The sequence below is a fragment of the Oryctolagus cuniculus genome, chromosome 4 (assembly GCF_051225735.1).
Source record: "Oryctolagus cuniculus isolate XC-2025 breed Fujian yellow rabbit chromosome 4, ASM5122573v1, whole genome shotgun sequence".
Taxonomy (NCBI): Eukaryota; Metazoa; Chordata; class Mammalia; order Lagomorpha; family Leporidae; genus Oryctolagus; species Oryctolagus cuniculus.
The window spans coordinates 93,621,521-93,646,927 of NC_142870.1; the positions used below are offsets into that span (position 1 = coordinate 93,621,521).

General features: G+C 53.3%; 1 protein-coding gene across 1 annotated transcript; it reads left to right on the forward strand.

The window, feature by feature from the left end:
- The first annotated feature begins 6,077 nt into the window (after positions 1-6,077).
- On the forward strand, positions 6,078-25,205 carry DVL3 (dishevelled segment polarity protein 3). The gene is made up of 16 exons (XM_051818876.3): positions 6,078-6,543; positions 13,964-14,033; positions 14,488-14,609; positions 14,715-14,824; positions 14,972-15,107; positions 15,245-15,338; positions 15,490-15,559; positions 16,608-16,747; positions 16,929-17,005; positions 17,113-17,180; positions 17,335-17,484; positions 18,038-18,169; positions 18,261-18,428; positions 22,199-22,414; positions 22,510-22,920; positions 23,597-25,205. Exons 1-16 carry the CDS (start codon positions 6,383-6,385, stop codon positions 23,626-23,628), a joined length of 2,157 nt encoding a protein of 718 aa, XP_051674836.1. The 5' UTR covers positions 6,078-6,382; the 3' UTR covers positions 23,629-25,205.
- The last annotated feature ends 202 nt before the right edge of the window (positions 25,206-25,407 follow it).

Below are 25,407 nucleotides of genomic sequence, written 5' to 3' on the forward strand. Positions count from 1 at the left end.
CCAAGGACTTGGGCCATCTTCTACTGCTTTCTCGGGCCATAGCAGAGATCTGGATTGGAAGTGGAACAGCTGGGTCTCGAACCAGCGTCCATATGGGATGCTGGAACTGCAGGCGGTGGCTCTATGCGCTACGCCACAGCGCCAGCCCCATTAATAAAAATTTAGAAAGAAAACCCAAAACTCAGGAGGCCAAACGTTGTGCACTGGATCAAGCCACAGCTTGCAACGCCCGCATCCCATATCAGAGGTGCTAGTTGGAGTCCTGGCTCCTCTGCTTCCAGTCCAGCTTCCTGGATTGGAATGATCTGGGAAGCAGTGGATGATAGCTCAACTACTTGAGGACATGTCACCCATGTGGGAGATTGGCATGAATTTTCTGGCTTCAACCTGACCCATCTCCAACTTGAAGCCATTTGGGAAGGAAACCAGCAGATGGAGGATTTCGCACTCTCTCTTATTCTCCCTCTTTCTCTGTAACTCTGCTATTCAAATAAATCTCTTGAAAATTCAAAAGAGAGGCCGGCGCCGCGGCTCACTAGGCTAATCCTCCGCCTAGCGGCGCCGGCACACCGGGTTCTAGTCCCGGTCGGGGCACCGGATTCTGTCCCGGTTGCCCCTCTTCCAGGCCAGCTCTCTGCTGTGGCCAGGGAGTGCAGTGGAGGATGGCCCAGGTGCTCGGGCCCTGCACCCCATGGGAGACCAGGAGAAGCACCTGGCTCCTGGCTCCTGCCATCGGATCAGCGCGGTGTGCCGGCCGCAGCGCGCTGGCCAAGGCGGCCATTGGAGGGTGAACCAACGGCAAAGGAAGACCTTTCTCTCTGTCTCTCTCTCTCACTGTCCACTCTGCCTGTCAAAAAAAAAAAAAAAAAAAAAGAAAAAAAAGAAAATTCAAAAGAGGGAAAATACTGTATATAAAGTGCCATAAAAAAATTGAGGGCCAACAATTTGGAACAGAAGTAAAGCCATCACTTGGAATGCCAGCATCCCACATGGGCACCAGTTCATGTCCCAGCTGTTCCATTTCTGATCCAGCTCCATGCTAATGGCCTGGGGAAAACAATGGAAGATGGTTCAAACGTATGGGCCACCCAGCTGAGGCTCCTGGCTACTGGCTTTTGCCTGACCTAGCCCTGGCCATTACAGCCATCTGAGAAGTGAACCAGCAGAGAGACGATATCTCCTTTCCCCCTCCCCCCCGCTTCCTCTCTGCAACTCTGACTTTCCAATAAATAAATAAATCTCAAAAAGAAAAAAGAGAGAGAGAGAAGAACAGGCTGGCACTGTGGCACAGACTCCTGGCTGCTCCACTTCCGACCCAGATGTGGCCTGGGAAAGCAGTAGAAGATGGCCCAACTCCTTGGGCCCCTACACCCATGTGAGAGACCCAGAAAAAGCTCCTGGCTCCAGGCTTCAGATCAGCTCAGCTCTGACCATTGTGGTCATTTGGGGAGTGAAACTGCAGATGGAAGACCTCTCTCTCTCTAGCTCTACTTTTCTCTGTAAAATAGATAAAATAAATCTTAAAAAAGAAAAAAAAAAAACAACGAAGAACGGGCAGACAAGAAAGTGTTCTCAGAACTTTAAATGAATTGCTTCCTTCTGTTGACGTGTGGCAGGCTAGAGAACCAAATACAGATGATCTTTGCGTTCAATTTTAAGACAAGTATATGGAATGAATAGGTACAACAAAAATATTGGAAAGATAAATGATTGAGAGGTTGGCAATAATGTTAAAATCTTACCCAAAGGGGACAGCGCAGTGGTTAAAGAACTGGCTGAAGCACCAGCATCCCATATGGGTTCTGGTTCTAGTCCCGGCTGCTCTTCTTCCGATCCAGCTCTCTGCTGTGGCCTGGGATAGCAGTAGGAGATGACTCAAGTCCTTGGGCCCCTGCACCCACATGAGAGATCCGGAAGAAGCCCCTAGCTCCTGGCCTCAGATCAGCACAGCTCCGGCCATTGCGGCCATCTGGGGAGTGAACCAGCAGATGGAAGACCTCTCTGTCTCTACCTCTCTCTGTAACTCTGTCTTTCAAATAAATAAAATAAATATTTTTTAAAAGATCTTACCCAAAAAGGTGAAGTCACTTTTCTTAGAAAAGGAAATGAATGATAAATGAGGCAAATGATAACAAAATGATGGAACAATCCAAAAGGCCCAACATCTGAAAGGAGTTGCACAAAGAGAAAAAGAAAAATTTTTTCGTTTTTAAAAATATTTATTTTATCATTTATGTTAGAATTAGGAGGAGAGAGAGTGAGAGGGAAAGAGTGCCCTTCCATCTGCTGGCTCACTTCCCAAATGGCCACAATGGCCATGGCTGGGCCAGACTGAAGCCAGGAGCTTCTTCCAGGTCTCCCATGTGGGTTCAGGAGCCTAAGCACTTGGGCCATCCTCTGCTGCTTTCCCAGGCACATCAGGAGGGAGCTTAGAGCAGCCAGAACTCAAACTGTCACCCACATGGGATGTTGGCACTGCAGATGGCAACTTAACCCAATGTACCATAGCACCAGCCCAAGACATGCTTTTCTAAAACAAGAGAATAAAGTATCCAGGTATCAGGGATCTAACATTCAGGAGAGGTAAAGAGAATTCTGGGGATGCTTAGAAGAACCAGGATGACAGCTGTGTATGGATGGAGATGGCCTGCAGTAAACAAAGTGCAAAAGAATAGAAGATTCCAGGGGAAAATGTGATGATGGGCTCTCTGATAGATTTGATTGAACAGTATGTGAATTGAGAAACAATTAAATTATATAGGAAGGACAAATGATGGGTACCATACATTAAAAAAAAAAAAAAAAGAACATGAAAAAGTAAAGCAATATTTAATGCCGGGAGAGACAAAAAGTTGGAAAGATAATCATGGATCAGGAGGGCTCAGGAGTGAGCATTTACTCATAGTCAAAATAGCACCAGTACTAAGTACTATATTGATTTGCTCCTTTAGGGGACTAGAGAGAGATGAGAAGAGAAATTATCATCAATCAGAATTGGAAATCAGTAAGCCATGTCTGGAAGTTATGATGCAAGAAATAGTATAGGGGCTGGTGTCATGGCATAGTGGGTTAAGCCACCGCCTGCAATGCTGGCATCTCATATACCCATATACGCCAGTTTGAGTTATGACTGCTCCACTTCTAATCCAGCTTCCTGCTAATGTGCCTGGGAAAGCAGCGGAAAATGGCCCGAGTTTTTGGGCCTCTGCCACTTATGTGGAAGATGTGGATGAAGCTCCTGGTTTCTGGCTTTGGCCTGGCTAGCCCTGGCTGTTATGGCCATTTGGGGAGTGACTCAGCACATGGAAGATCTCTCTATTTCTGCCTCTCTCTCTTTGTAACTCTGTCTTTCAAATAAATAAAAAAAAAATCTTAAACAAACAAATCTTAAAACAAAACAAACCCCCCCCCCCAAAAAAAAACAAACAAAAAAAAAAAAACAAAAAAACAAAGAAAGAAAAGAGGGGCCGGCGCTGTGGCGCCTGAAGCGCCAGCATCCTATATGGGTGCCGGTTTGAGACCCAGCTGCTGCACTTCCGATCCAGCTCTCTGGTTTGGCCCGGGAAAGCAGTACACCCACCTACATGGGAGGCTGGAAGGAGGTTCCTGGCTCCTGGCTTTGGATCGGCACTACTTCGGCTGTTGTGGCCAACTGGGGAGTGAACCATCAGATGGAAGACCTCTCTCTCGCTCTCGCTCTCGCTCTCGCTCTCTCTCTCTGCCTCTCCTCTCTCTGTGTAACTCTTTAAAATAAATAAATAAATCTTTGAAAGAAAAGAAAATAAATAGTCTGAGTTCTAAAAGAATGGAGTTGTTCTAGGGGTGGGAGAGAAATGGAAGAGGACTTCTTTTTTTTTTTTTTTAAGATTTTTATTTATTTATTTGACAGGTAGAGCCACAGACAGTGAGAGAGAGACAGAGAGAAAGGTCTTCTCTACGTTGGTTCACTCCCCAAATGGCCGCAACAGCCAGAGCTACGCCGATCTGAAGCCAGGAGCCAGGTGCTTCTTCCTGGTCTCCCTTGCAGGTGCAGGGGCCCAAGCACTTGGGCCATCCTCCACTGCCTTCCCAGGCCACAGCAGAGAGCTGGACCAGAAGAGGAGCAACCAGGAGTAGAACCCAGCACCCATACGGGATGCCAGCACTGCGGGAGGAGGATTAACAGTGTGCCACAGTGCCAGCCCCTTCCATTTTTCCTAAAAGCATTCTCAAGGCTATTTGATTACACATACATATTAATTTTAATTAAAATGTAAAATAAAAGGAAAGGCATGACATTAAAATATATAATGTGTGTGCAGGGAGCTAGCAAGTTGGTTTATTTGCCTGGAGTCAGAAAAAGCATTTTTTAAAAAATATTTATTAATATGTTTGAAAGTCAGAGTTACACAGAGAGGTCTTCCATCCAATGGTTCACTCCCCAGTTGGCCGCAGTGGCCGAAGCTGCGCCAATCCAAAGCCAAAAGCCAGGAGCTTCCTCAGGGTCTTCCCATGTGGGTGCAGGGGCCCAAGGACCTGGGTCATCTTCTACTGCTTTCCCAGGCCATAGCAGAGAGCTGGATCAGAAGTGGAGCAGCCGGGACTTTTATTCTAACCAGCGCCCATATGGGATTCCGGCAGTGCAGGCAGCAGCTTTACCCACTACGCCACAGCACCAGTCCCTGGAGTCAAAAATTTGTCCAATATAGGGGAAGGCATTTGACACAGTAGTTAAATCACTAGCTGGGATGCCCACATCTTGCATCAGAGTGCCTAGTTCAAGTACCGGCTCCTCCACTTCCATGCCAGCTTTTTGCTAATGCACTGGAAGGCAGCAAATGATGGCTCAAATATTTGGAGACATGGATGGGGTTCTGGCCTCTTGTCTTTGACCTGGCCCAATCCTGGTTATTGTAGGCATTTGGGGAATGAACCAGCAGATGGAAGATCTTTCTCTCTCTTTCCTGTTCCCTCCCCTTCTCCTCCCCTGCATTTCAAATAAATATATATCCAGGATCATATGAATGTTAAGGATATTGGGAAAGCATTATGGAATGTGGAGAGGTTTCCCAGTGGAAGAGGTGAGTGAAAGTGCTGCTTGCTAACTTGGCAAAGTGTACAAAGTGTCCGTACTGCCGCCTGTGATCTCCCTGCGTGTGATCTCGCCCTGCCTACCTTTCTAGCTTCACCTAGTCCCTCTAGGCACAGTCGCCTTCTTGCTCCTCACGCGAGTTAAGCTTCTTCCTGCCTTGAGCTTTTCTAAGTGGCCATGGAATACTCTTGCCCCCATCCCATGGCCGCTTCCTGCTTGTTATTTTTAGGTCTTGACTCAAATGCAAAAGGCCTTCTCTGACTACCCAGAGTCCTCCTGTTCCTGTCACTATCACAGTACCCCATTGTATCTTTCCATAGCATTTGTCACTAAGAAATTATTCATTTCCAAGCCTCGGTGCTTCCTGGCAGGTGAGTGAAGGCCCTGGATGCTACTGCTCTATCTCCATGTCTTGCCCTTAGTACGCACTCGAAATGTATTACGTTAATTAAAAGCCAAGGGATGAGGAGGCCTGTTAGGAACCGATTATACCTAGCTCCCACTCGAGGCTGACTGGCCCAGTGATGCACGCATAGGCTCATTCTTCATGCAATCCATTCACCTAAGCCACTACTTTGCTCCCAGACGCTGAGGTTCTGAGGAGACGTCAGAATCCCGGGACCGTCAGGCCCTCAGGGAGCTCAGTCACCGCGGCGGGGCTCCTCAGCGGACCCTGGAGGGCCACGCTGAGATAATGTCCTCCCGCGATCCAGTCAGGTCCACCCCCTCCCCCAGACCATCTCCGGAGCCCAAAGCGCCCCCTGCATTCCAGCCCTCTCGGGCAGGGCAGCGAGGACCGCCGGTCCGCTCCAGCGGGAGCCCGGGACGCGGCAGTCCCGAGAGATCCGCCCCTCCGCCCCGGGGGCCTGGGGCCCGGGAGCCGCCGCGCGGTCGGGGTCACGGAGGCCAGGGAGTCCGCCGGGGCCGGCCATCTGCCGCTCTGGCCGCGCCGCTCGGCGGCTGCGGCGGCGGGGGGCGGGGCCGTGCCGGGGCGGGGCCACGCCGGGGCCGGGGGAGGGGAGGCGGCCGGGCCGCAGCGCCGAGCCCGGCGGGCCGCGGCCACCGGAAGAGTCGCGGTCGCCAGCCCAGCCGGGGGAGCGGGGGGCGGAAGCGGCGGCTGCGGCCGCGGCGGGCGGCGCTGGGACCCGGGAGCGCCGGGAGAACAAGGGAGCTGGCGCCGCGGCCGGCCGCCGAGCTGGGCTGAGCCGCTGGGCCGCGCCGAACGCCGCCGCCGCCGCCGCCGCCGCCCGAGAGGCCCGGCCCGGCCGCCCGAGCAGGCCGCGCGCGGGCCGCCGGGCCCGAGCCGGGGCCATGGGCGAGACTAAGATCATCTACCACCTGGACGGGCAGGAGACGCCGTACCTGGTGAAGCTGCCCCTGCCCGCCGAGCGCGTCACCTTGGCGGACTTTAAGGGCGTCCTGCAGCGACCCAGCTACAAGTTCTTCTTCAAGTCTATGGACGACGATTTCGGGTGAGCGTGGCCCCCGCCTTGCCTCGGGGGCCGGCCTCAACTCCCCCGGCTTTCCCCGCGTCACCCTGGCTTCCAGCGAGCGACCCCCTGGCTTTCTCAAAGGCCGGGGTTCGGGCCGCTCTGGACACTCCCCGTTCACCTCTCGGGGGGGGGGGGAATCTTGGTTTCCTAGTTTGGGGGGACGTCCCCTCTCCCAGAGCCCATTTCTGCCCGTCGAGCCCCCCCCCCACCTCCTCAGAGACCACACGGAGGGACACACCCCCGCACACCCAATTCCAAAGCCTTGGTCCCCCAGCGCCGTCCTGCAAGGGAGCCACCTTTTTAGTGCAGACTTGGGGTGTTGGGTGTTGGGCACTCGGCCTTCGCCTTCCCCATATTTGGAGTATCCTGCATCTGAGGGCCCCGCCGTGGGACTTTGAACTGGGGGAGGGGGCGTTGGGGGATGCTCGGCGCCAGGCTGGGAGCTGGGCCTGTAGACCTGATGTTTATTTAGCTGTCTCCCCTCTGGCCCGCGGGCAGTTCGGGGATTGCCAAGGGAACAGAGTGCCTGACCCCTGAGGAGCAGTCCTCACTAACCCAGGTGCTGATCCCTGGGCACTGGGGCCTTTCCTGTCCCGCCGTGGCCAAGGTGGACTTTGGGAAGGGCCTCAGAACCTGGATGGCAGGGCCAGGAAGAGCTCATGGTGTTTGTCCCCCTCCCTGGTGGCGGCTCCTCCTGCTGCAGGGCTCTGGACCCACAGAGTTTGGAAGCAACCACTTCCCCTTTAAGAGGGGATGGAATGTTGGAGAAAGGTTCTTAGCAGCTGGCCTGGGAGGGGGAGCCTGGCTGATCCCCTCACACACCCCCTCCCAACTCCCTGGGGACTGGGGGAGGGGGAGGCCCCCACACTAGCCTGCCCCACACTTACTGGGCCCTGGGCCTCACAGCGGCGGCCTCTTCAGCCCTAGCCTGGGGCCCCAGAGCTGAGTGAGGGGAGGCATTCTTGTCCCCACTGTTCGTCAGTCTGGCTGCCCTCCCAGGGCCCTGGCCCTGGGAGCCCCAGGAAGCACGCACCCTCTGTGTCTGTCTGGCATGTTTGGCTGTCACCTTCTGCCCTGGAACTCAGGGTGTGAGGAGCCCCTGGAAGTGTGTGCGTGAAAGTGTTGTGTACAGTGGGAAGTGTGGGGCTCACTCTTGTTTGTGTTGTTGGTGCTCCTGCCCTGGGGTGGGGTACTCCTGGTGTGGTAATGATTGTCTGGTGTCAGACACCCCTGATGAGTAGATTCTGAGGGATTAATCTGGAAGGAGTAGGGGCTAAGGGCTGGGTGCCTTAGCCTGGCAAGAAAGGACTGGGGTTGGAAGAGACCTGGATGCCACCTTGGGATACAGGATTGGGGGAAAGCAGCCAGAGTCCAGTGCACAGGGCCAGATGCCTGGAGGAACTAGGCTAGGCCTGTGTTTCCACCCTTCACCGACCCCGCCTCTGAAGCTTAGACTCTGGGGGCTGCCTCTCCCTTTCCCTAACTGCAGCCATAGCCTGGGACTCCCTGCTCACTGTTTCCTTACTGTTTTTCTTTAAGTCCACTGTCAGTCCACTCTGTATTCTTCTTAGCTTGACTCAAAGACATTAAATTACAGAGCCAGTTTTCTTAGGTATATTTCTTTATAAAATACATTAAAGATAAGTATTGAACTGAGCAACATTTATTCATGTGCCACCTGGAGCCATCTTGCATACAGCCTCTCTCTGTGAGGTATCAGAGCTGGCCATGCTAGCAGGGTTGAGAACAATGCTAAAAATGAAGTGGAGGTGATTGATCTTGTTTGTATCCCCTGAAGGAAATGAGCAGGAGACCTGGCAGGGCCGTCTTATCACAGAGGATTGACGGCTGAGGAGCGTATATATGTTTCATCTATTTGACAAACTTTGTGGGCCTTCCAGTGTGCCAGGCAATGATCTAATGCTGTTCAAATTTTCACTCATTGAATCCTCATAGCAGCCCTATGAAATAGGTCATAATATCCTATTTACAAATGAGAACACAGAAAGCTCAAGTAACTTGTCCAAGGTCACACAGCGAGTAAGCAGCAGAGCTTGATTAGACATCAGAAATTTGGCTCCAAAATCTAAAGCCATAGTCATGCAATTCCAGGTAAGATTATTATTTTTTTAAAAAGGGTTTATTTATTTGAAAGACAGAGTTAGAAGAGACAGAGACCAAGAGATCTTCCATCAGCTGGTTCATTCCCCATATGGGCTCAATCACCAAGACTAGGCCTGGCCAGAGCCAGGAGCTTCATCTGGTCTCCCAAGTGTGTGGCAGGGGCCAAGTATTTAGGCCATCGTCTGCTGCTTCCCCAGGCACATTAGCAGGGAGCTGGATCCGAAGTGGAGCAACCAGGACTCAATCGGTGCCCATATGGTGCTGCAACGCCCCCACCCCCTGTGTGAGATTATTGTTTCCTTGTACAGGTGTGTCCTCTAGAACAGAGATGGTAAACCTTGGCAAGCTGTAGGGGCCATAGGGCTGCCACTCATCCAAGCCCCAGGCCAGGGACCCCTGCTGAGAGAAGGGAAAGCTAGTCTGATGAGGAAGGCAACCTTCTCTCCATACCAGGTCAACCCCTGAGGGTCTGGGTGTGAGGCCTGAAGATGCCCCAAGTCCCATCTGATCTCCCGAAGTATTTTCAAACTCAGGGTAGGCTCAGCCCTCCTAAATTATTTGGGAAGTAGGAGAAGGATAAATATTTTTAGCGGGGCTGGTGCTGTGGCGTAGCGGGTTAAGCTGCCGCCTGTAGTGCCAGTATCCCATATGGGCGCTGGTTCATATCCCGGCTGCTGTGCTTCCGATCCAGCTCTCTGCTGTGGCCTGGGAAAGCAGTAGAGGATGGCCCAAGTCCTTGGGCCCCTGCACCCATGTGGGAGACCCAGAAGAAGCTCCTGGCTCCCGGTTTTGGATTGGTGCAGCTCTGGCTGTTGCGGCCAACTAGGGAGTGAACCAGCGGAAGGAAGGCCTCTCTCTCCCTCTGCCTCTCCTTCTCTCTCTGTAACTCTGACTTTCAAATAAACAAATTTTTTTTTTTTTTTTTAATTAGCACTGAAGAGATCGCTGATGGATGGAAGAGCTGGGTACTCACTGCTAGACTGAACTTGAGCTGGGGGAGGGGTCACTGTGGCAGATTAACTCACTAACTTTTGTTGCTCCTCACTCCTTGTCCCATACTGTCCTACCTCTGGGCCTCCTACACAAGTGCTCTCACCCTGCCTCCTCTAGAACCATGTTCTGTCCTCCAGGCTGAGCTAGCTTTTTTTTTTTTTTTTTTTTTTTTTGACGGGCAGAGTGGACAGTGGGAGAGAGAGACAGAGAGAAAGGTCTTCCTTTGCCATTGATTCACCCTCCAATGGCCGCTGCAGCTGGCGCACCGCGCTGATCCGATGGCAGGAGCCAGGTACTTATCCTGGTCTCCCATGGGGTGCAGGGCCCAAGCACTTGGGCCATCCTCCGCTGCACTCCTGGGCCACAGCAGAGAGCTGGCCTGGAAGAGGGGCAACCAGGACATAATCCGGTGCCCAGACCAAGACTAGAACCCGGGGTGCTGGTGCCGCAGGCGGAGGATTAGCCTAGTGAGCCACGGTGCCGGCCCAGGCTGAGCTTTCTTTAAAAACATCACGGTACCTTATCCTCTTTATCCCCGCACCCCAGCCAGCGCCTAGCCAGGGCCTGACACCTGAGTAATGTTCAGCAGATGTCTGTTCATGCACACATCTGCTACTTTTCCAGCTCTGACTGCTTCCCACTTGCAGTGTACTCACACGAACCATCTGCTGGATGGCAGCCTCTCAGAAGGTTTGGAGGCCAGCACTGGACCTAAAGCCCATGGAGCTCTCAACACCCACTTTTTAATTAGATGAACAGTGAATGTTGAGCAGATTTATTTGGTCCCTGCCCTTAGAAACTTAGACCTAATTAGAAAGAAAGTATACATCTCAATAAAAATTGACAACATTAGGGTGGCATATTTTTTTAAAAAAGATTTATTTATTTGAAAGGCAGAGATACAGAGAGAGAAAGAGAGAAAGAGGTCTTCCATCTGCTGGTTCACTCCCTAAATGGCTGCAATGGGTGGAGCTGGGCCACGAGCCAGGAACTTCTTCCAGGTCTCCCATGTGGTTGCAGGGGCACAAGAACTTGGGCCATCTGCCACTGCTTTCCCAGGTGCATTAACAGGGAGCTGGATGGGAAGTGGAGTGACCGGACTCAAACTGGGGCCCACATGGGCCGCCGACACTGTAGGTAGAGGCTCAACTTTCTGCACCACAGTGCCGGCCCCATTAGGGCAGCATTTGCCTAGCAGTTTAGCTGCCTTTTGAAATGCCCATGTTCCATATTAGAGTGCCTGGGTTTAAGTCTCAGCTCCAGCTCCCAATTCCGACTTCCTGCTAATGCACTCTGGGAGGAAGCAGGTGGTGACAAAAGCGGTTGAATCCCTGCCACCCACATGAGAGACCTGGATGGCGTTTCTAGCTCCAAGCTTTAGCCCAGTCTAGTCCTAGCCATTATAGGCATTTGGGGAACGAACTACTGGATGAGAGCTAGCCAGCTCTCTCTCACGTGTGCTCTTGCTCGCTTGCTCTCTCTCTCTCTCTCCCTCCTTCTCCCTCTCCCTCCCCCTCCCCCTCCCTCTCCCTCCCTTCCTCCCCCTCTGCCTTTCCCTCCCCCTCTGCCTTTCCCTCCCCCTCTCTCCCCCCCACTGCCTCTCAAGTAAAAAAATAATAATCATTCACAAACTTAGTAATAAGCTTTTTATTGTATGTCTAGACAGTGCAGACAGTGGCAGGCATATAAGAATCTCATTTGCCATGAAGAAACAAAGGCTTGGAAAAGTTAAGAAAAGTCTCTAAGATGGGAGGGCTAATAAGTGGTAGAATTGGAATTTGAACCCGTATTTGTCTGACTGTACTTGGAGTATAATTGTGTATGTCTCTGTGTGTGTGTGTGCACGTGCACTGTGGAACCCCAAGCCATTCGGCTCGTCAGTGGGGAGGGGAGAGCCTGGCCGAGGTCCCCCAAGGCTGCCGAGATCAGCTGATCATTGTGAGTCAGCAGAGTCTTGGCGACCTGTCAGTGACCCCCCAGAAGAGAGAAAACATCTGTAGTGTGGTGGGCCCTGCTAGGGGAGGGGGTGGGGACTCGGTAGTTTCTCACCACAGGGAGACCCCCTCCAGAGCAGACCCTAGAGCCCATGCCATGTGGCCCACCCCCACCCTCTTTTCCTTTGAGCCCTAGCTGTATTCAGGGCTTCAAGCTTTGGGTACCCTGTGGGCAGCCTGGCTGGTGAGTCTGAGCTACCCCCGTTCCTTCTTTCCAGCCTCATCTGTCTCTAGGCTTTCTGCCATGGTGAACCGGAGCAGGATGATTTGGGCTGCTTTCTTAGGGTTGTCTTGGGGTTAGAAATGGCAGAGGAGCCAGAGCTGAATGGGAGGGAGATAGGCAGGCTCTGCCTGCAAACTTGGCTGTGAGTCCAAGAATGTAAGCATCACAAGAAGACAAACACGTTCCTGGCTCTGGGCAGAAGCTGCTCAAAGAACAAGGAAAGACTAGGCTTCCTAGCTTCTTTACTTGCTGTCGATTGTCTTTGCTGCAAATTCCAGGCGTGTGTCATTCTCTTACCACTGGTTACATCCTCCAAGCTCTGTACTCCTGGGCATTTGACAGTCTTGATATTCCTTAACTTTTCCATTCTATTCCCTGGCCCTAAACCGAGTCCATGTCTGACTTCCTGCCTCACCACATTCCTCAAACCAGACAATATGGCCATAACCACATCCCATACACCTCGGGCCCTACATCACTGCCCCCACCACCCACCCTCCGCAGAGATCCACATCACCTCTGTCCTCGTACAAGAAAAACTGAACTATAGTAGGAAAGTGTGGGTTTTGAAGTCAGACAAGCCTAGGGTTGAATGCCAGCTCTGACATCTACTAGCTCTGTGGCCTTGAAAGGTTACTGAAAGTTGTTCAGTTTCCTTTTTTGGGAAATGAGAATCATATTTTCTACCTAATGAGGCTGATATGAAGATTGTATGTTTTGTTTTTAAAGATTTACTTATTTATTTGAAAGAGTTACACAGAGAGGAGAGGCAGAAAGAGGAGAGAGAGAGGTCTTCCATCCGATGGCTCACTCCCCAATTGGCCGCAGCTATGCCCATCCGAAGCCAGGAGCCAGGAGTTTCTTCCAGGTCTCCCACATGGGTGCTGGAGCCAAGGACTTGGGCCATCTTCTGCTCTCCCAGGCCATAGCATAGACCTGGATCGGAAGTGGAGCAGCCAGGTCTCAAACCGGCACCCATATGGGGATGCCGGCACTTCAGACTAGGGCATTAACCCGCTGAGCCACAGTGCCGGTTCCAATTGTATTAGAATATTTAAGGAGATAAGCTGGTGTAAATAGCTAAGAACATGGGCTTTAAGTCTGATGAGGATTCAAGTTTTAGCTCCTCACTTAGGTGGTATGAGTCTAGGTGAATTACTGAACCTGTTGAGCCTGGTTTCTCCGGGTGTACCTATCTTTTTTTTTTTTTTTTTTTTTTTTTTTTTTTTTTTTTTTTTTCAAAAAATTTCATTTATTTATTTGAGAGGCAGAGTTACAGAGAGAGAGGGAGGGAGAGAAAGATCTTCCATCCCACTGGTTCACTCCCCAAATGGCAGCAGCTGCAGGAGCTGGACTGATCTGAAGCCAGGAGCCAGGAGCTCCCACACATGTGCAGGGGCCCAAGCACTTGGGCCATCTTTCACTGCTTTCTCAGGCCAGGCCATAGCAGAGAGCTGGATCAGAAGAGGAGCAGCTGGGACTTGAGCCGGCGCCCACAGGGAATGTAGGCAGTGGCTTTATCCACCATGCCACAGTGCTAGTCCCTGGGTGTTACTTAAATGTGACATTAAATGAAGTCATACACATGCTAAATGAGATCACTTATTATTGTTTAATTATCTTAATGTCATGTGGTAGATGTTCAGTAAATGTTTTATGCCTTTTTCTTTATTAATTTCCTTAAATTCTGAGTCCATACCTCCCAGAACAATGTCAGGATTCCCATTTGAGAAGGGAAGGACAAGCAGTAATTGTGTGCTTTTTCCCAGTTTAGGGTCAAAAGGGAAGAGAAAGTGCAGCCCAGGAAAGTCACGGTGGAGCTGGGCAAAGCACCCTGGAGGTTCTCAGGGGTGGTATGGGGGCAGCCATCTGCCACCCCTGACTGAGGGGTTGCCCAAGGTGGCGGCTGGCATCTTTCAGGTGGTAACAAAGAGCTGCCCTTGGATTGCCCCCGCCCCTGATCTCACATGAACAGTCTTGTGTTAGTGCTTGATTCCTAGGGTAGAAGTAGAGGAACCTCTATTTCGATGCTAGAAAGTTCTCTGCCATCCGTGTTCCCCTGCAGAGTGGTGAAGGAGGAGATCTCTGACGACAATGCCAAGCTGCCCTGCTTCAATGGCCGCGTGGTGTCCTGGGTAAGGAGCCCTCAACCTTGTGTCCATCTGTTTCCTTGTGCTGGGCTAGAGGAGGGAAGGCATCTCTGTACTGGTAGCTAGCTGGTGGTTTTGTGCTTCAGCATCTGGATCTTCCTTTAGTTTCTAACTGCGCTGTTTCTCACCTCAGAGTCTTAGCCTTAGTGAAAAGTGGGAAAGTGGCGGGAAGGGAGAAGAGGAAGAGATAGAAACGCACAGTGGGAATAAACACAACTCCTGGTCCCGTCGAGACACCTGCTGTCATCTGCCAATCCCTGCCTCAGACCCTGCACCCACTCTGCCTCACCAACCCGTGTCTCGCAGCCGCTCCTCTTCTCAGCCCTGTCCCTTTTCCCTCAGCATTTCCAGCTGCTTCCCCTAGGCCTTCACGCATTGCCAGAAGCGCCTTCTCCCTGGTGCCTCTGGAATGTAGCCCTCCTCGCTTTCTCCCCACCAGCTGGTGTCAGCTGAGGGCTCACACCCAGAACCAGCCCCCTTCTGCGCAGACAACCCAGTGGAGCTGCCACCGCCTATGGAGCGCACAGGTGGCATCGGGGACTCAAGGCCCCCATCCTTCCAGTGAGTGTGACCTTCCGTGGGGGAAGGCCGCCTTAGCCCAGCCCGGGACTAGGGCAGGGAGCCCTCAGCCTGCCCCGCCCCCACCAAGTCCTCTCTTCTCTGCAGCCCTCATGCTGGGGGGGGCAGCCAGGAGAACCTGGACAATGACACCGAGACAGACTCGTTGGTGTCTGCCCAGCGGGAACGGCCTCGCCGCAGGGACGGCCCGGAGCACGGTGTGTGTCCCCCCTGAGCTGAGCAGCAGCGTGATCTCCGCCCTCCCCTCCAGCTCCCACCCCTTCACCCCCACTTTCTGGCTGTCTCTCCTTCCTCCTCTGCTGCACTGGGCTCTGTGTGAACCCAGCTGCCTCCGTCCCCTGTAGCGGCCCGGCTAAACGGAACTGCGAAGGGGGAGCGGCGGCGCGAGCCCGGGGGTTATGATAGCTCCTCCACCCTTATGAGCAGCGAGTTGGAGACCACCAGCTTCTTTGACTCAGATGAGGATGATTCCACCAGCAGGTGGGGCTTTCACTTCCCGGGTATGGTGGGGCAAGTGGCCCTGAGGACTCTGGGCCCTGGGGAGGGACGTGGGCCCTGCAGTGCCTCACCTGGGGCAGGGCTGGGAGCCTGGTGGGGAATGACTGTGGGCCCCCCAGGTTCAGCAGCTCCACAGAGCAGAGCAGCGCCTCGCGCCTAATGAGAAGACACAAGCGGCGGCGGAGGAAGCAGAAGGTCTCCCGGATTGAGCGGGTATGTGGCTGGGGGCCAGCTGGGGGGTGGGAGGGGCAGACGGCGAGCCCGTCCCAGGCAGGCAAGGCTTGTGCTTCCCTTAGGGGCGCTGGGGGCTCACCATGGGGAGGAGGCAGGTGGACCCTGCGCTCAGGGCCTCTGTCTCTTCCAGTCCTCCTCCTTCAGCAGCATCACCGACTCCACCATGTCCCTGAACATCATCACCGTCACTCTCAACATGGGTGAGTGCAGGACCAGCACCCCCCAGCATCTGCCACATGCCACGCCCTGCGCATACGCGAGCATTTAAGGGGCACAGGACATGTTCCCTGCCCTCATGGAGCTTTCTTTCAACAACATGTCCATGATCAGGGCTGTGACAGAGATGAGCACTGAGAGCTGTGGGAGCAGCAAATGGCATCAAGGGAGGCTTCCTGGAGGAAGTGATTTCCTTGAGCCCCACCCCTTCCCATCTTTCAGCCTTTGCCTCCTTGCTCTCTGCTTTCTGCCTAGGTACTCTCTTGGGGAGACAGCTGGATGCAATAAAAACAGTCCAACTTTGGAATTTAGTTCTGAGTTTGAATTCTGGCTCTGTCAACTTACTTAGAAAAGTCACTTAAATTCTCTGACCTTCAGCTACCTGCTCTGTGAACTGGGGCTCCACGTGAGGGAGGAGTAGGTGAGCGCGTAGGGAAGCGTGCTGAATGCAGTGCTTGAGTCAGGCTCAGTGAAGGTCCGCTCTTGTCCCTTTCCACCCTTTTCTTCCTGTCTGTCCTTCTTGCTTTTCTCCCTCCTCTCTCTCCCTCTCTGCCTCTCTCCCTCTCTCCTTCCCTCTTTCCCTCCCTCCCTCCTTCACTCCCTCTCTCCCTCTCTCCCTTCCTTTCTTAGATTTATTTGTTCGTTTATTTGAAAGGCAGAGTTGGAGTGAGGCAGAGAGTGAGAGAGAGAGAGTCTGTCTTCCATCTGCTAGTTCACTCCCCAGATGGCCGCAACAGCTGGAGCTGGGCTGATCCAAAGCCAGGAGCCAGGAGCTTCTTCCAGGTCTCCCACATGGATGCAAGGGCCTTGGGCCATCTTCTGCTGCTTTCCCAGACCACCGCAGAGAGCTGGATCAGAAGTGGAGCAGCCAAGACTCGAACCAGTGCCCAGATGGGATGCTGGCACTGCAGGCAGAGGCTTTACTTGCTATGTCACAGCACCAGCCCCTCCTTTCCACGCTTTTCTAATAAGGGGTTGGGATTTGGGTAGGAACCTTGCTTCTCTCTAAAGATCTTAAATTACTCCCTGTAGAAAAGTATAACTTCTTGGGCATCTCCATTGTGGGCCAAAGCAACGAGCGTGGTGATGGAGGCATCTACATTGGCTCTATCATGAAGGGTGGGGCTGTGGCTGCTGATGGACGCATAGAGCCTGGAGACATGCTGTTACAGGTACCACTGCCCGCCCGGGGAGGTGGTGCGGGTAGGGAGCAGGATGCTGTCCCTCTCCTTAGTACCCTGCTCATTCAGAAGCTCCTGCTTGGTGAAAGGAAGACCCCCTGAACCCACCAAGCTCAGCTCCCTGGCCCTTTCCCAACACAGTTGCTTGTCCCACTCCTGGTCTTTTCCCCAGGTAAACGAGATCAACTTTGAGAACATGAGTAATGATGATGCAGTCCGGGTACTGCGGGAGATTGTGCACAAACCAGGGTATGGCTGGAGGGGGCACTGCTGAGGAGGGGTAGGCATTTCTGGCTATCAAAAGAGGCTTAGTGGCCTTCACATGCCTGCCCTCACTGGGACAATGTTGTTTTCAGGCCCATCACCCTGACTGTAGCCAAGTGCTGGGACCCAAGTCCACGTGGTTGTTTCACATTGCCCAGAAGTAAGTGAATGGGGGACTTGATGCTAAAGGCTTAAGTTGGCATTTATGAGCCCTGTCTCTCCTTTCTTCCATGTTGTCCTAAACCCCTACACCTACCCTGTGGGCCCGGCAGCAAGCAGGGTGGGCAGTCCATGACTCCTCATCCTCCCTGCAGGTGAACCCATCCGGCCCATTGACCCTGCAGCCTGGGTCTCCCACACTGCAGCCATGACCGGCACCTTCCCCGCCTACGGCATGAGCCCCTCCCTGAGCACCATCACTTCCACCAGCTCCTCCATCACCAGCTCCATCCCCGACACAGAGCGTGAGTGCCCAACCCTGTCCCTGCTATGTGGGAGGGACTGTTAAGGGTCACAAGGTGACTCTTGCTTGGGCATCAGAGAGGGCCGGGGAGGGGACTCACCTCACATAGCAGCTTCCCTAGTGAGCACTCCAACCCTCACCACATGTGTTTGCTTCTGAGCCTGGATCGCATATCCTAGAGCCTCAGTTTCCTCTTATAAAAGGGGACTGATGGTACGCACTTGACCGGGTCCTGGGGGTTTAATGAGAGCATGAAAGTGAAGCATCGTCACAGTGCGTGCCACAGAGCGAGCACTCAGTAGATGGCTGCCGTGCTGACAATCATGATGTGTGTTACACACTGTGTTGAGCACCTTGTTTGCATTATTGAGTTCTTTCTTCAAGTGTCCTTATAAATTAAATATTAAAACCCCCATTTTTTTACAGAGGGGGGAACAATGTCCAAGAAGTCAGTAGTTTGCCCAGCGGTGGTCCCATAATTATCAGAAGGTAGAGCTGGAATGCAAAATCCTGTCTGCCTAACACCAACACCGCTTTCTCCCTTCCACCCGCAGGCCTAGATGACTTCCACCTGTCCATCCACAGTGACATGGCTGCCATCGTGAAAGCCATGGCTTCCCCTGAATCAGGGCTGGAGGTCCGAGACCGCATGTGGCTCAAGATTACCATCCCCAATGCCTTCATCGGTGAGAAAGCCCCACCGTGGGATGAAGGGCGGGGGCGGAGAGTGGAGGGGCAGAGAAGGCCAGGGCCCCGAATTGGGTACCTCACCCCCAGGCTCAGATGTGGTGGACTGGCTGTACCACAATGTGGAAGGCTTTACCGACCGGCGGGAGGCCCGCAAATATGCCAGCAACCTGCTGAAAGCCGGCTTCATCCGCCATACCGTCAACAAGATCACCTTCTCGGAGCAGTGCTACTACATCTTCGGCGACCTCTGCGGCAGTACGTGCCTCCCCTCTGCCCTGTTTCCTGGCGGGGAGTAGGGAAGTGCCCAAGAATATGGTTACAGACTCCAAGGATCTGGATGGCAGGAGGGATAGGGGGTGGGGGCGAGGCAGAGCCAGGGGCCCAGCTCAAGGCCTGAGAATTCTGCAGGGGAAACAGAGTCTAGCCAGCCCCTGTCCTGCCTCTCTCTCCTGGGCCCTGCATCTTAAGTGCCTGCTTAGCTTGGCCAGCAACAGAACTGGTTGTTTCTAAATCTGCTTCTCTCGTACTCCAGCCTCACAGGGTCCCTGCCATTGCTATACTATTGCTATTCCTGTTTTCAGATGAGGAACCCAACACTTGCAGCTGGTGGTCTACTCCAGGTCACACAGCTAGAAGCAGAGGAGCTTCTCTGTGGCTCCAGAGCCCTTGTTCACCCAGCCACCTGGGGCTGCCCTGGGTGTGTGGTGCCAGGCCAACTGGAGTTCCTGCCCTGGGCTCCTGCACCAAGCAGGTTCCATCAGGGCAGGCCTGAGGCTCCAAGTCCTCCCCAGAGTCCCAGGATGAAGCTACAGAGGGCTTTGCAGCTGTACCAGGAGGTTAGACTTGATCTTAAGAGAGTACAATGCCAGTGCAGGTTAGCAAGCAGGAGGATCTCTACAAGGAACCACCCTTCTTCCTAGCCTGGAGCACCCCGAGATGGGAAGTCCTTAAACAGGACAGCAGTTTTCAGGGTGGGAGCCTTCTTTCAGCCCAGTGGTGCTGGCTGGCACCCAAAAGCATTCTCTCTATTTCATTTACTTATTTGAAAGATAGAGTTACAGAGAGAGAGAGGGAGGAACAGAGGGAGAGGTCTTCCATCCTCTGGTTCACTTCCCAAATGGCCGCAGGCCAGAGCTGGGCTAATTGAAGCCTGGAGCTTCTTCCAAGTCTTCCACATGGGTGCAGGGGCCCAAGCACTGGGGCCATCCTCCATTGCTTTCCCAGGCCACAGCAGAGAGCTGGATTGGAAGTGGAGCGGCCAGGACTTGAACCAGTGCCCATATGGGATTCTGGCATTGCAGGTGGCAGCTTTACGCACTACACCACAGTGCTGGCCCACAAAAGGCTCTCTTAAAATGCTTCCAATTGGGGCTGGCACTGTGGGGTAGTGGGCTAAGCTGCCGCCTGCAGTGCCGGCATCCCATATGGGCGCTGGTAAATCTTTTTAAAAAAATGCTTCCAGTTAGGTTCTGGGAATTAGAACGTCTGTTCCTACGTGCAGATCCTAGTTCCTGGGTGGAGAGAGCTCCACGGCCCTCAGCACAGCAGCACCGCCTCATGGAGTAGGCAGATCCATCCATGCATTTTGGTGTTGGACATTTCTGACTAACCAATACTCCAGTGCCTTCATCAGTGACAAAGTCCAAATCTTAGCTCCTCTTCCTGATGTGTGCATGTGAGTGAGTGGCATAACCCATGGTGCCTCAGTTTCTTGATCAGTAAGCAGAGATGATAGTGGAACCTATGTCACAGCATTGTTTGGGATACAAGAATTCCCACAATGCTCTTTGCACAGTATCTGGCCCACAGCAAGTGCTCTGTAAAAGTTGTCCATTGATTCTAACATGTGTATTTTCTCACATTGGAATATCTGAGAAGTTGGGGTATGTCTTATCACTAGGTACTTCTTGGACTTGAGGAAGTATAGTTATTGACAACATCATTAGTAGAAGTTGGCCCTGACCCCAAACCTCCAGTGACACATAAAGCTTCTCAAGGCTGCTCTGGGTTTTGCTCAAGAGACAGTGCTCCTTCCCTTGGTCCACCTGGCATCCATGGACCGAGGCCACCAGTGCCACAGTGACAGAACAGATTTTTTTTTTCTAAAGATTTATTTATTTATTTGAAAGAGTTACACAGAGAGAGAAGGAGAGGCAGAGAGAGAGAGAGGGGTCTTCCATCCACTGGTTCACTCCGCAATTGGCTAAAACAGCTGCACTGATCCAAAGCCAGAAGCCAGGAGCTTCTTCCAGGTCTCCCACGTGGATGAGGGGCCCAAGGACTTGGACCATCTTCTACTGCTTTCCCAGGCCACAGCAGAGAGCTGGATTGGAAGTGGAGCAGCTGGGATTAGAACCAGCGCCCATATGGGATGCTGGCACTGCAGGCAGCAGCTTAACCCACTAAGCCACAGCACCGGTCCCTAGAATAGATCTTTTACTTGTCACTGGCTTAGGTGCTCTCAGCTAGAAGTATAACAAGCTCAAAGGGAAGAATGGGGTGCTGGGATGCCCTAGGAATACACAGTTACTCCCCTCAGGACAGTAACCTGGAAGCTAAATTCCTCACTAGTCCTCACCGGATCAAGCCAGATCACTGCTTCCCTCTGCACCACCCCATCCAACTGCTGGCGTTGTGACAGGTTGAAGGCTTAGCTGGCGGGCTCCAGGGGCTCCTGACCTTTCCCTGGAAGCCTGGGCTGGTTCATGTTAGGGCTTGGAGGAAGGTCTTAGCTGCATCCAGGCAGGTGGTCCCTGGCGCTAGTCCAGCTCCCTCAGAGCTCTGGGACCTGATACAGATGGTGGGTAGGCAGAGAGTGGCCCAGCAGGTCCTGGTGGCCCCTTACGCTCCTCCCCTTCAGGTGGTTCCAACATTGTTAGGGGCAGCCTTGTGTTTAAGAGTACAGTTTCCCCAGGGGGAGCCGGAGTCATGAAATAACTCCTGTTGATAGGGTGGGACTGGGCTGTGAAGAGCTCCTCCAGGAATGGGGTCGAGAGGTCAGAGGAGGTGCCCAAGCTGCCCTGTCTTCTGACCGTTCCCATACCCCTCCAGCCCTCCCAGCAGCACCAGAAACGTGAGCTCAGGGCCAGGGCATTCTTTATGGGGAGGTGCTGAAAGGCTGATGCCGCTCCAGGCTTTTCATGGGGTTTTGTAATTCTGGAGCTACAAGAGGGCAAAATTCCCCCAAACTTTGCTTCTTCTTCTTTTATTTTTTTTTTTAATTGATGTATTTATTTGAAAGAGTTACACAGAGAAAGATCTTCCAATCTTCCATCCACTGGTTCACTACCCAAATGGCCGTAATGGCTAGTGCTGGGCCAGGCCAAAGCCAGGAGCTTCATCCGATCTCCCACATGGCTGGCAGAGCCAGTACTCCTATGGAATGCTGGTATTGCAGGTGGTGGCTAACCCGCTGTGCCACACCCTGGCTCCTTCTCTGCTCTTAAATAATGACCTCATCTGGAAAGGTCAGGAAAAGCAAGCAGTTCCTAGCTCCTGCGATAGCTACAGTGTAGGCTGACCTCAGGCTGCTCTCTCAACCTGTCTGGACCTCACTTTCATCATTTGGAAGAACTGTGACAGATGCCTTCTTTATAGGGTAGTGGTACGCTTGCAGGAGACGGAGTGCTTTGCACTGTGCCTTGGGAATCGCAGATGTGCAGTACCTTGTGGCTCTCTGCTATTTCAACCTTCCCCCTTTTCCAGCCTCACTGCTGAGTGAACAAAAGAGAAAATGGCCAATTAAGAGTTTTGCTCCTTCTCCGGGCCCACTGAGGAGGGAGAAGAAAGTACCCAGAGCTTGGCAGGGGCCTCCAAGGGTGTGGCTGTGGAGTTGAAATGGTGGCCCAGAGGTCCTGCAGGGTCTCCCCAGGGTTGTCTAGAGGTAGCAGAGGGGTCTACAGAAAGGGTGAGCTCTTGGCCAGAAACTACCTGCTGACCCACCCCTACCTAGGCTGGGGCCCTCTTATGGTCAAGGGGAATGGGGACGTGGGGCAGGCCTGGCTCACCCAGCCTTCCTTTCCCAGACATGGCCAACCTGTCCCTCCATGACCACGACGGTTCCAGTGGCGCCTCGGATCAGGACACCCTGGCCCCTCTGCCGCACCCTGGGGCCGCCCCTTGGCCCATGGCTTTCCCTTACCAATACCCGCCGCCCCCACACCCCTACAACCCGCACCCAGGCTTCCCGGAACTGGGCTACAGCTACGGCGGAGGCAGCGCCAGCAGTCAGCACAGTGAAGGTGAGGGGCCGAGGCCGGGGAGGGGGGCGGCCGGGAGCCCCCAACTTCCTCCCTGGTGCTGAGCGTCCCTGGCTCTGCCTGCTTGTCCCCTACAGGCAGTAGGAGCAGTGGCTCCAACCGCAGCGGCAGCGATCGAAGGAAGGAGAAGGACCCGAAGGCAGGGGACTCCAAGTCGGGCGGCAGTGGCAGCGAGTCGGACCACACGACTCGTAGCAGCCTGCGTGGGCCACGAGAGCGGGCTCCCAGCGAGCGCTCGGGCCCGGCGGCCAGCGAGCACAGCCACCGCAGCCACCACTCGCTGGCCAGCAGTCTGCGCAGCCACCACACGCACCCGAGCTACGGCCCGCCCGGAGTGCCACCGCTCTACGGGCCCCCCATGCTGATGATGCCCCCGCCGCCTGCAGCCTTGGGGCCCCCTGGAGCCCCTCCGGGCCGTGACCTAGCCTCGGTGCCCCCCGAACTGACCGCCAGCAGACAGTCTTTCCGCATGGCCATGGGAAACCCCAGTGAGTTCTTCGTGGATGTGATGTGAGCAGGGCCCTCCCCAACTTCCATCCTACCCCTCCCTGGCCGGCCAGCCCTTCTCCATTCGTCCGTCTTTTTTACTTTGGTACCTGAAAGGGAAATAAACAAAACTAAACCCAGGCACGCTAACTGCTCGCTGGCCGCAGCGCAGGCCGGGGCCCCTAACCTGCCTCTGGCCCCAGCTTGTCCCTTTGCCCACTAACCGCTGTGCAGGGTCCTTCCTGTCCAGGGCTCTGGACTCAGGTGCTGTCCCACCCATACACACTTGAGGAGCTGACCCCAGGAGTGTCCTTTCAGTTCCCATTTACCATTGATTCAGCCACGTGGGCCCTTTGCCAACCTGTGGGCTGCTCCCCTCCCCAGCATGTGTGCAGATCTCTTGTCTGTGCCCCACCAAACTGACACCAGAAATCACTCCCCAGTCTGCCCTTCCTAACCGCCCCCTGCCTGTGGCCTCCGTCCAGGCCCTGGAGCTGTGTTTCTCTCCAGGAGCCATTCATGCCTTCCCTGCCTGTACCCCGCTGGGACCATGCCTGCCTGTGTGCTACTTCCTCCAGAGCCTAACCCCACTAACCAGCAGGCTCATTTCACTCCCAGGCCTGAAACGTTTCTTTTCTTTCTTTTTTCTTCCCCCAATTTTTCCTGGGCCTGGAGCAGCCAAGAATTTCGGGCTGTTTGACTTTCTGTGAGCCCCCAGCGAGGGGAGGCCCAGCCTCCGAGGAGACCAGGAACCCTGCTTCAACAGCCCCTCAGGGCTTCCCAAGGATGTCCAGTCCCCACACCCACACCTCAGCACACTGAGTCCCGGGGCTCCTGGGAGGGCCCCAGCGTCCTCCATGCCGGAGAGATGATTCTCCTCTCAAGAGACAGTCTCTCTCTCGTTCTCCCACTTTCTCTCTCTCTCTGTCTTGTCTGTCTCTCTCACACACACGTACCTATGCAAGTTTGCTTAAGCCTCAGGGCTGGTCCCTGCCCAAAGGGCTGGACCCTGTGCCCCAGTCCTCCCCAGGCTGGGGCTGGTCCCCTAGCCTCCCACACACATCCCCATATCCTCCTACATGGATAAAGCCTGTGAGCTGGGTCTCAGGCTGAGCTCGGCAGAGGACTCCCCTGTGACTGACTGACAGGCCATTCTTAACACCCACAATGCCCACCACATTCACCCCGACACCCCAGGGCACAGCCACAGGGGCCTACAGGCCAGCTATGGATTCACAGGGGTACTTCTGAGTGCCAGGTTTTCTTTTTACCTTATTCTCCACTTTAAGCAAATCAGGTCTTTTCTCTCTACGCCTCTGCTATAAATCCTGGCTCATCCAAGCTGCCATATTTTCAGGGCTGGGATGTCAAGAGTAAGGTGAAATCATTAGCTTCAAGCTTTGCAGCTAAACAAGGTAGGGACATTTTGGCATTTATTGCTTTACAAATCCTTCCTGGAGTTTGTTGAGCAAAGGGCTGGGTTGGAAGTGTGAGTCAGTCCTGCCTGCTTTCTGGGAGCTCTGGATTTGCTCCTGACTTAGGCCAAGGCTTCTTCGAGCCACCACCACAGGACTGTTTTCTGTACTGTTTGCTTCAACTCTTTTAAGAATTCCTCCACTATTGCTCATGACTTTGTTGATGTTTCTGTTACTCCATCCTTGGTCCACTTCTCTTTCTACCCCCCCCCCAAAATGGTATCATCCATCCTGATATCCTCAATTGCTGCTGGTATGCTGGTGATTCCCAGATGTGTAGCTCCAACCCCAGCTTCCCCCAATCTTGGCAGAGTATTTTTATTACCCCCTGGACATCCTATGGACATGTCTACATGAACTCAACTCATGTCCCCAGTCAAATGTGTTCCTCCTGCGGTCTAGTCCTGATTACCTTCATTGTGACCTACATAGACTCACCAGCTAGGAACATTTATAGGCTTAAATCCCTTCCCATATCTTACTAGTCATCGTACCATATCCATTGCACCCAACAGTCTCTGGAATTTGGCCCTTTCTCTCCCCTCTTCCTCTACTTTAATTCACCGGAGCATGGGGTTTGGACTCTGGTTGTTCTGAGTCTGAATTCCAGCTCTACTACTTTTTGATTGCGTGATAGGAGAGTTATTTAACCTCTCTGAGCCTCAGTTCCCTCATATGTAAAATGATAATAATACCTACCTCACAGGGTTGTTGTGAGGATTTAAATTAGATATTGTACGAAAAGTGCCTAGCACAGTGCATGGCACAGAATAGAGTAGGTGCTCAATAAATGGTAGCTATTATTATTATTATCATTTACCATTATTATTTACTCTTAAGTTGGTAGGAGTTTAGGATGTGTTTGGAAGATAAAGCTTTTACAAAGGCAGGCATGAAGGATTAAATGCCTTCAGGCTGTGAGGGAGGTCAGATCTTCAGCCTACTACATACTGTCGTCTGGCAAGAGACTGCTAGAGACAGTAAGGTTTACAACCAGGTTTGCCCCTCCTTGCC

Excerpts from the sequence above, each read along its gene's own strand:
- DVL3 (XM_051818876.3), top strand. The coding sequence starts at position 6,383 with ATGGGCGAGACTAAGATCATCTACCACCTGGACGGGCAGGAGACGCCG. Across the intron at positions 14,034-14,487 it reads ATGGCCGCGTGGTGTCCTGG|CTGGTGTCAGCTGAGGGCTC; the intron begins GTAAGGAGCCCT and ends TCTCCCCACCAG. Across the intron at positions 14,825-14,971 it reads CAGGGACGGCCCGGAGCACG|CGGCCCGGCTAAACGGAACT; the intron begins GTGTGTGTCCCC and ends CGTCCCCTGTAG.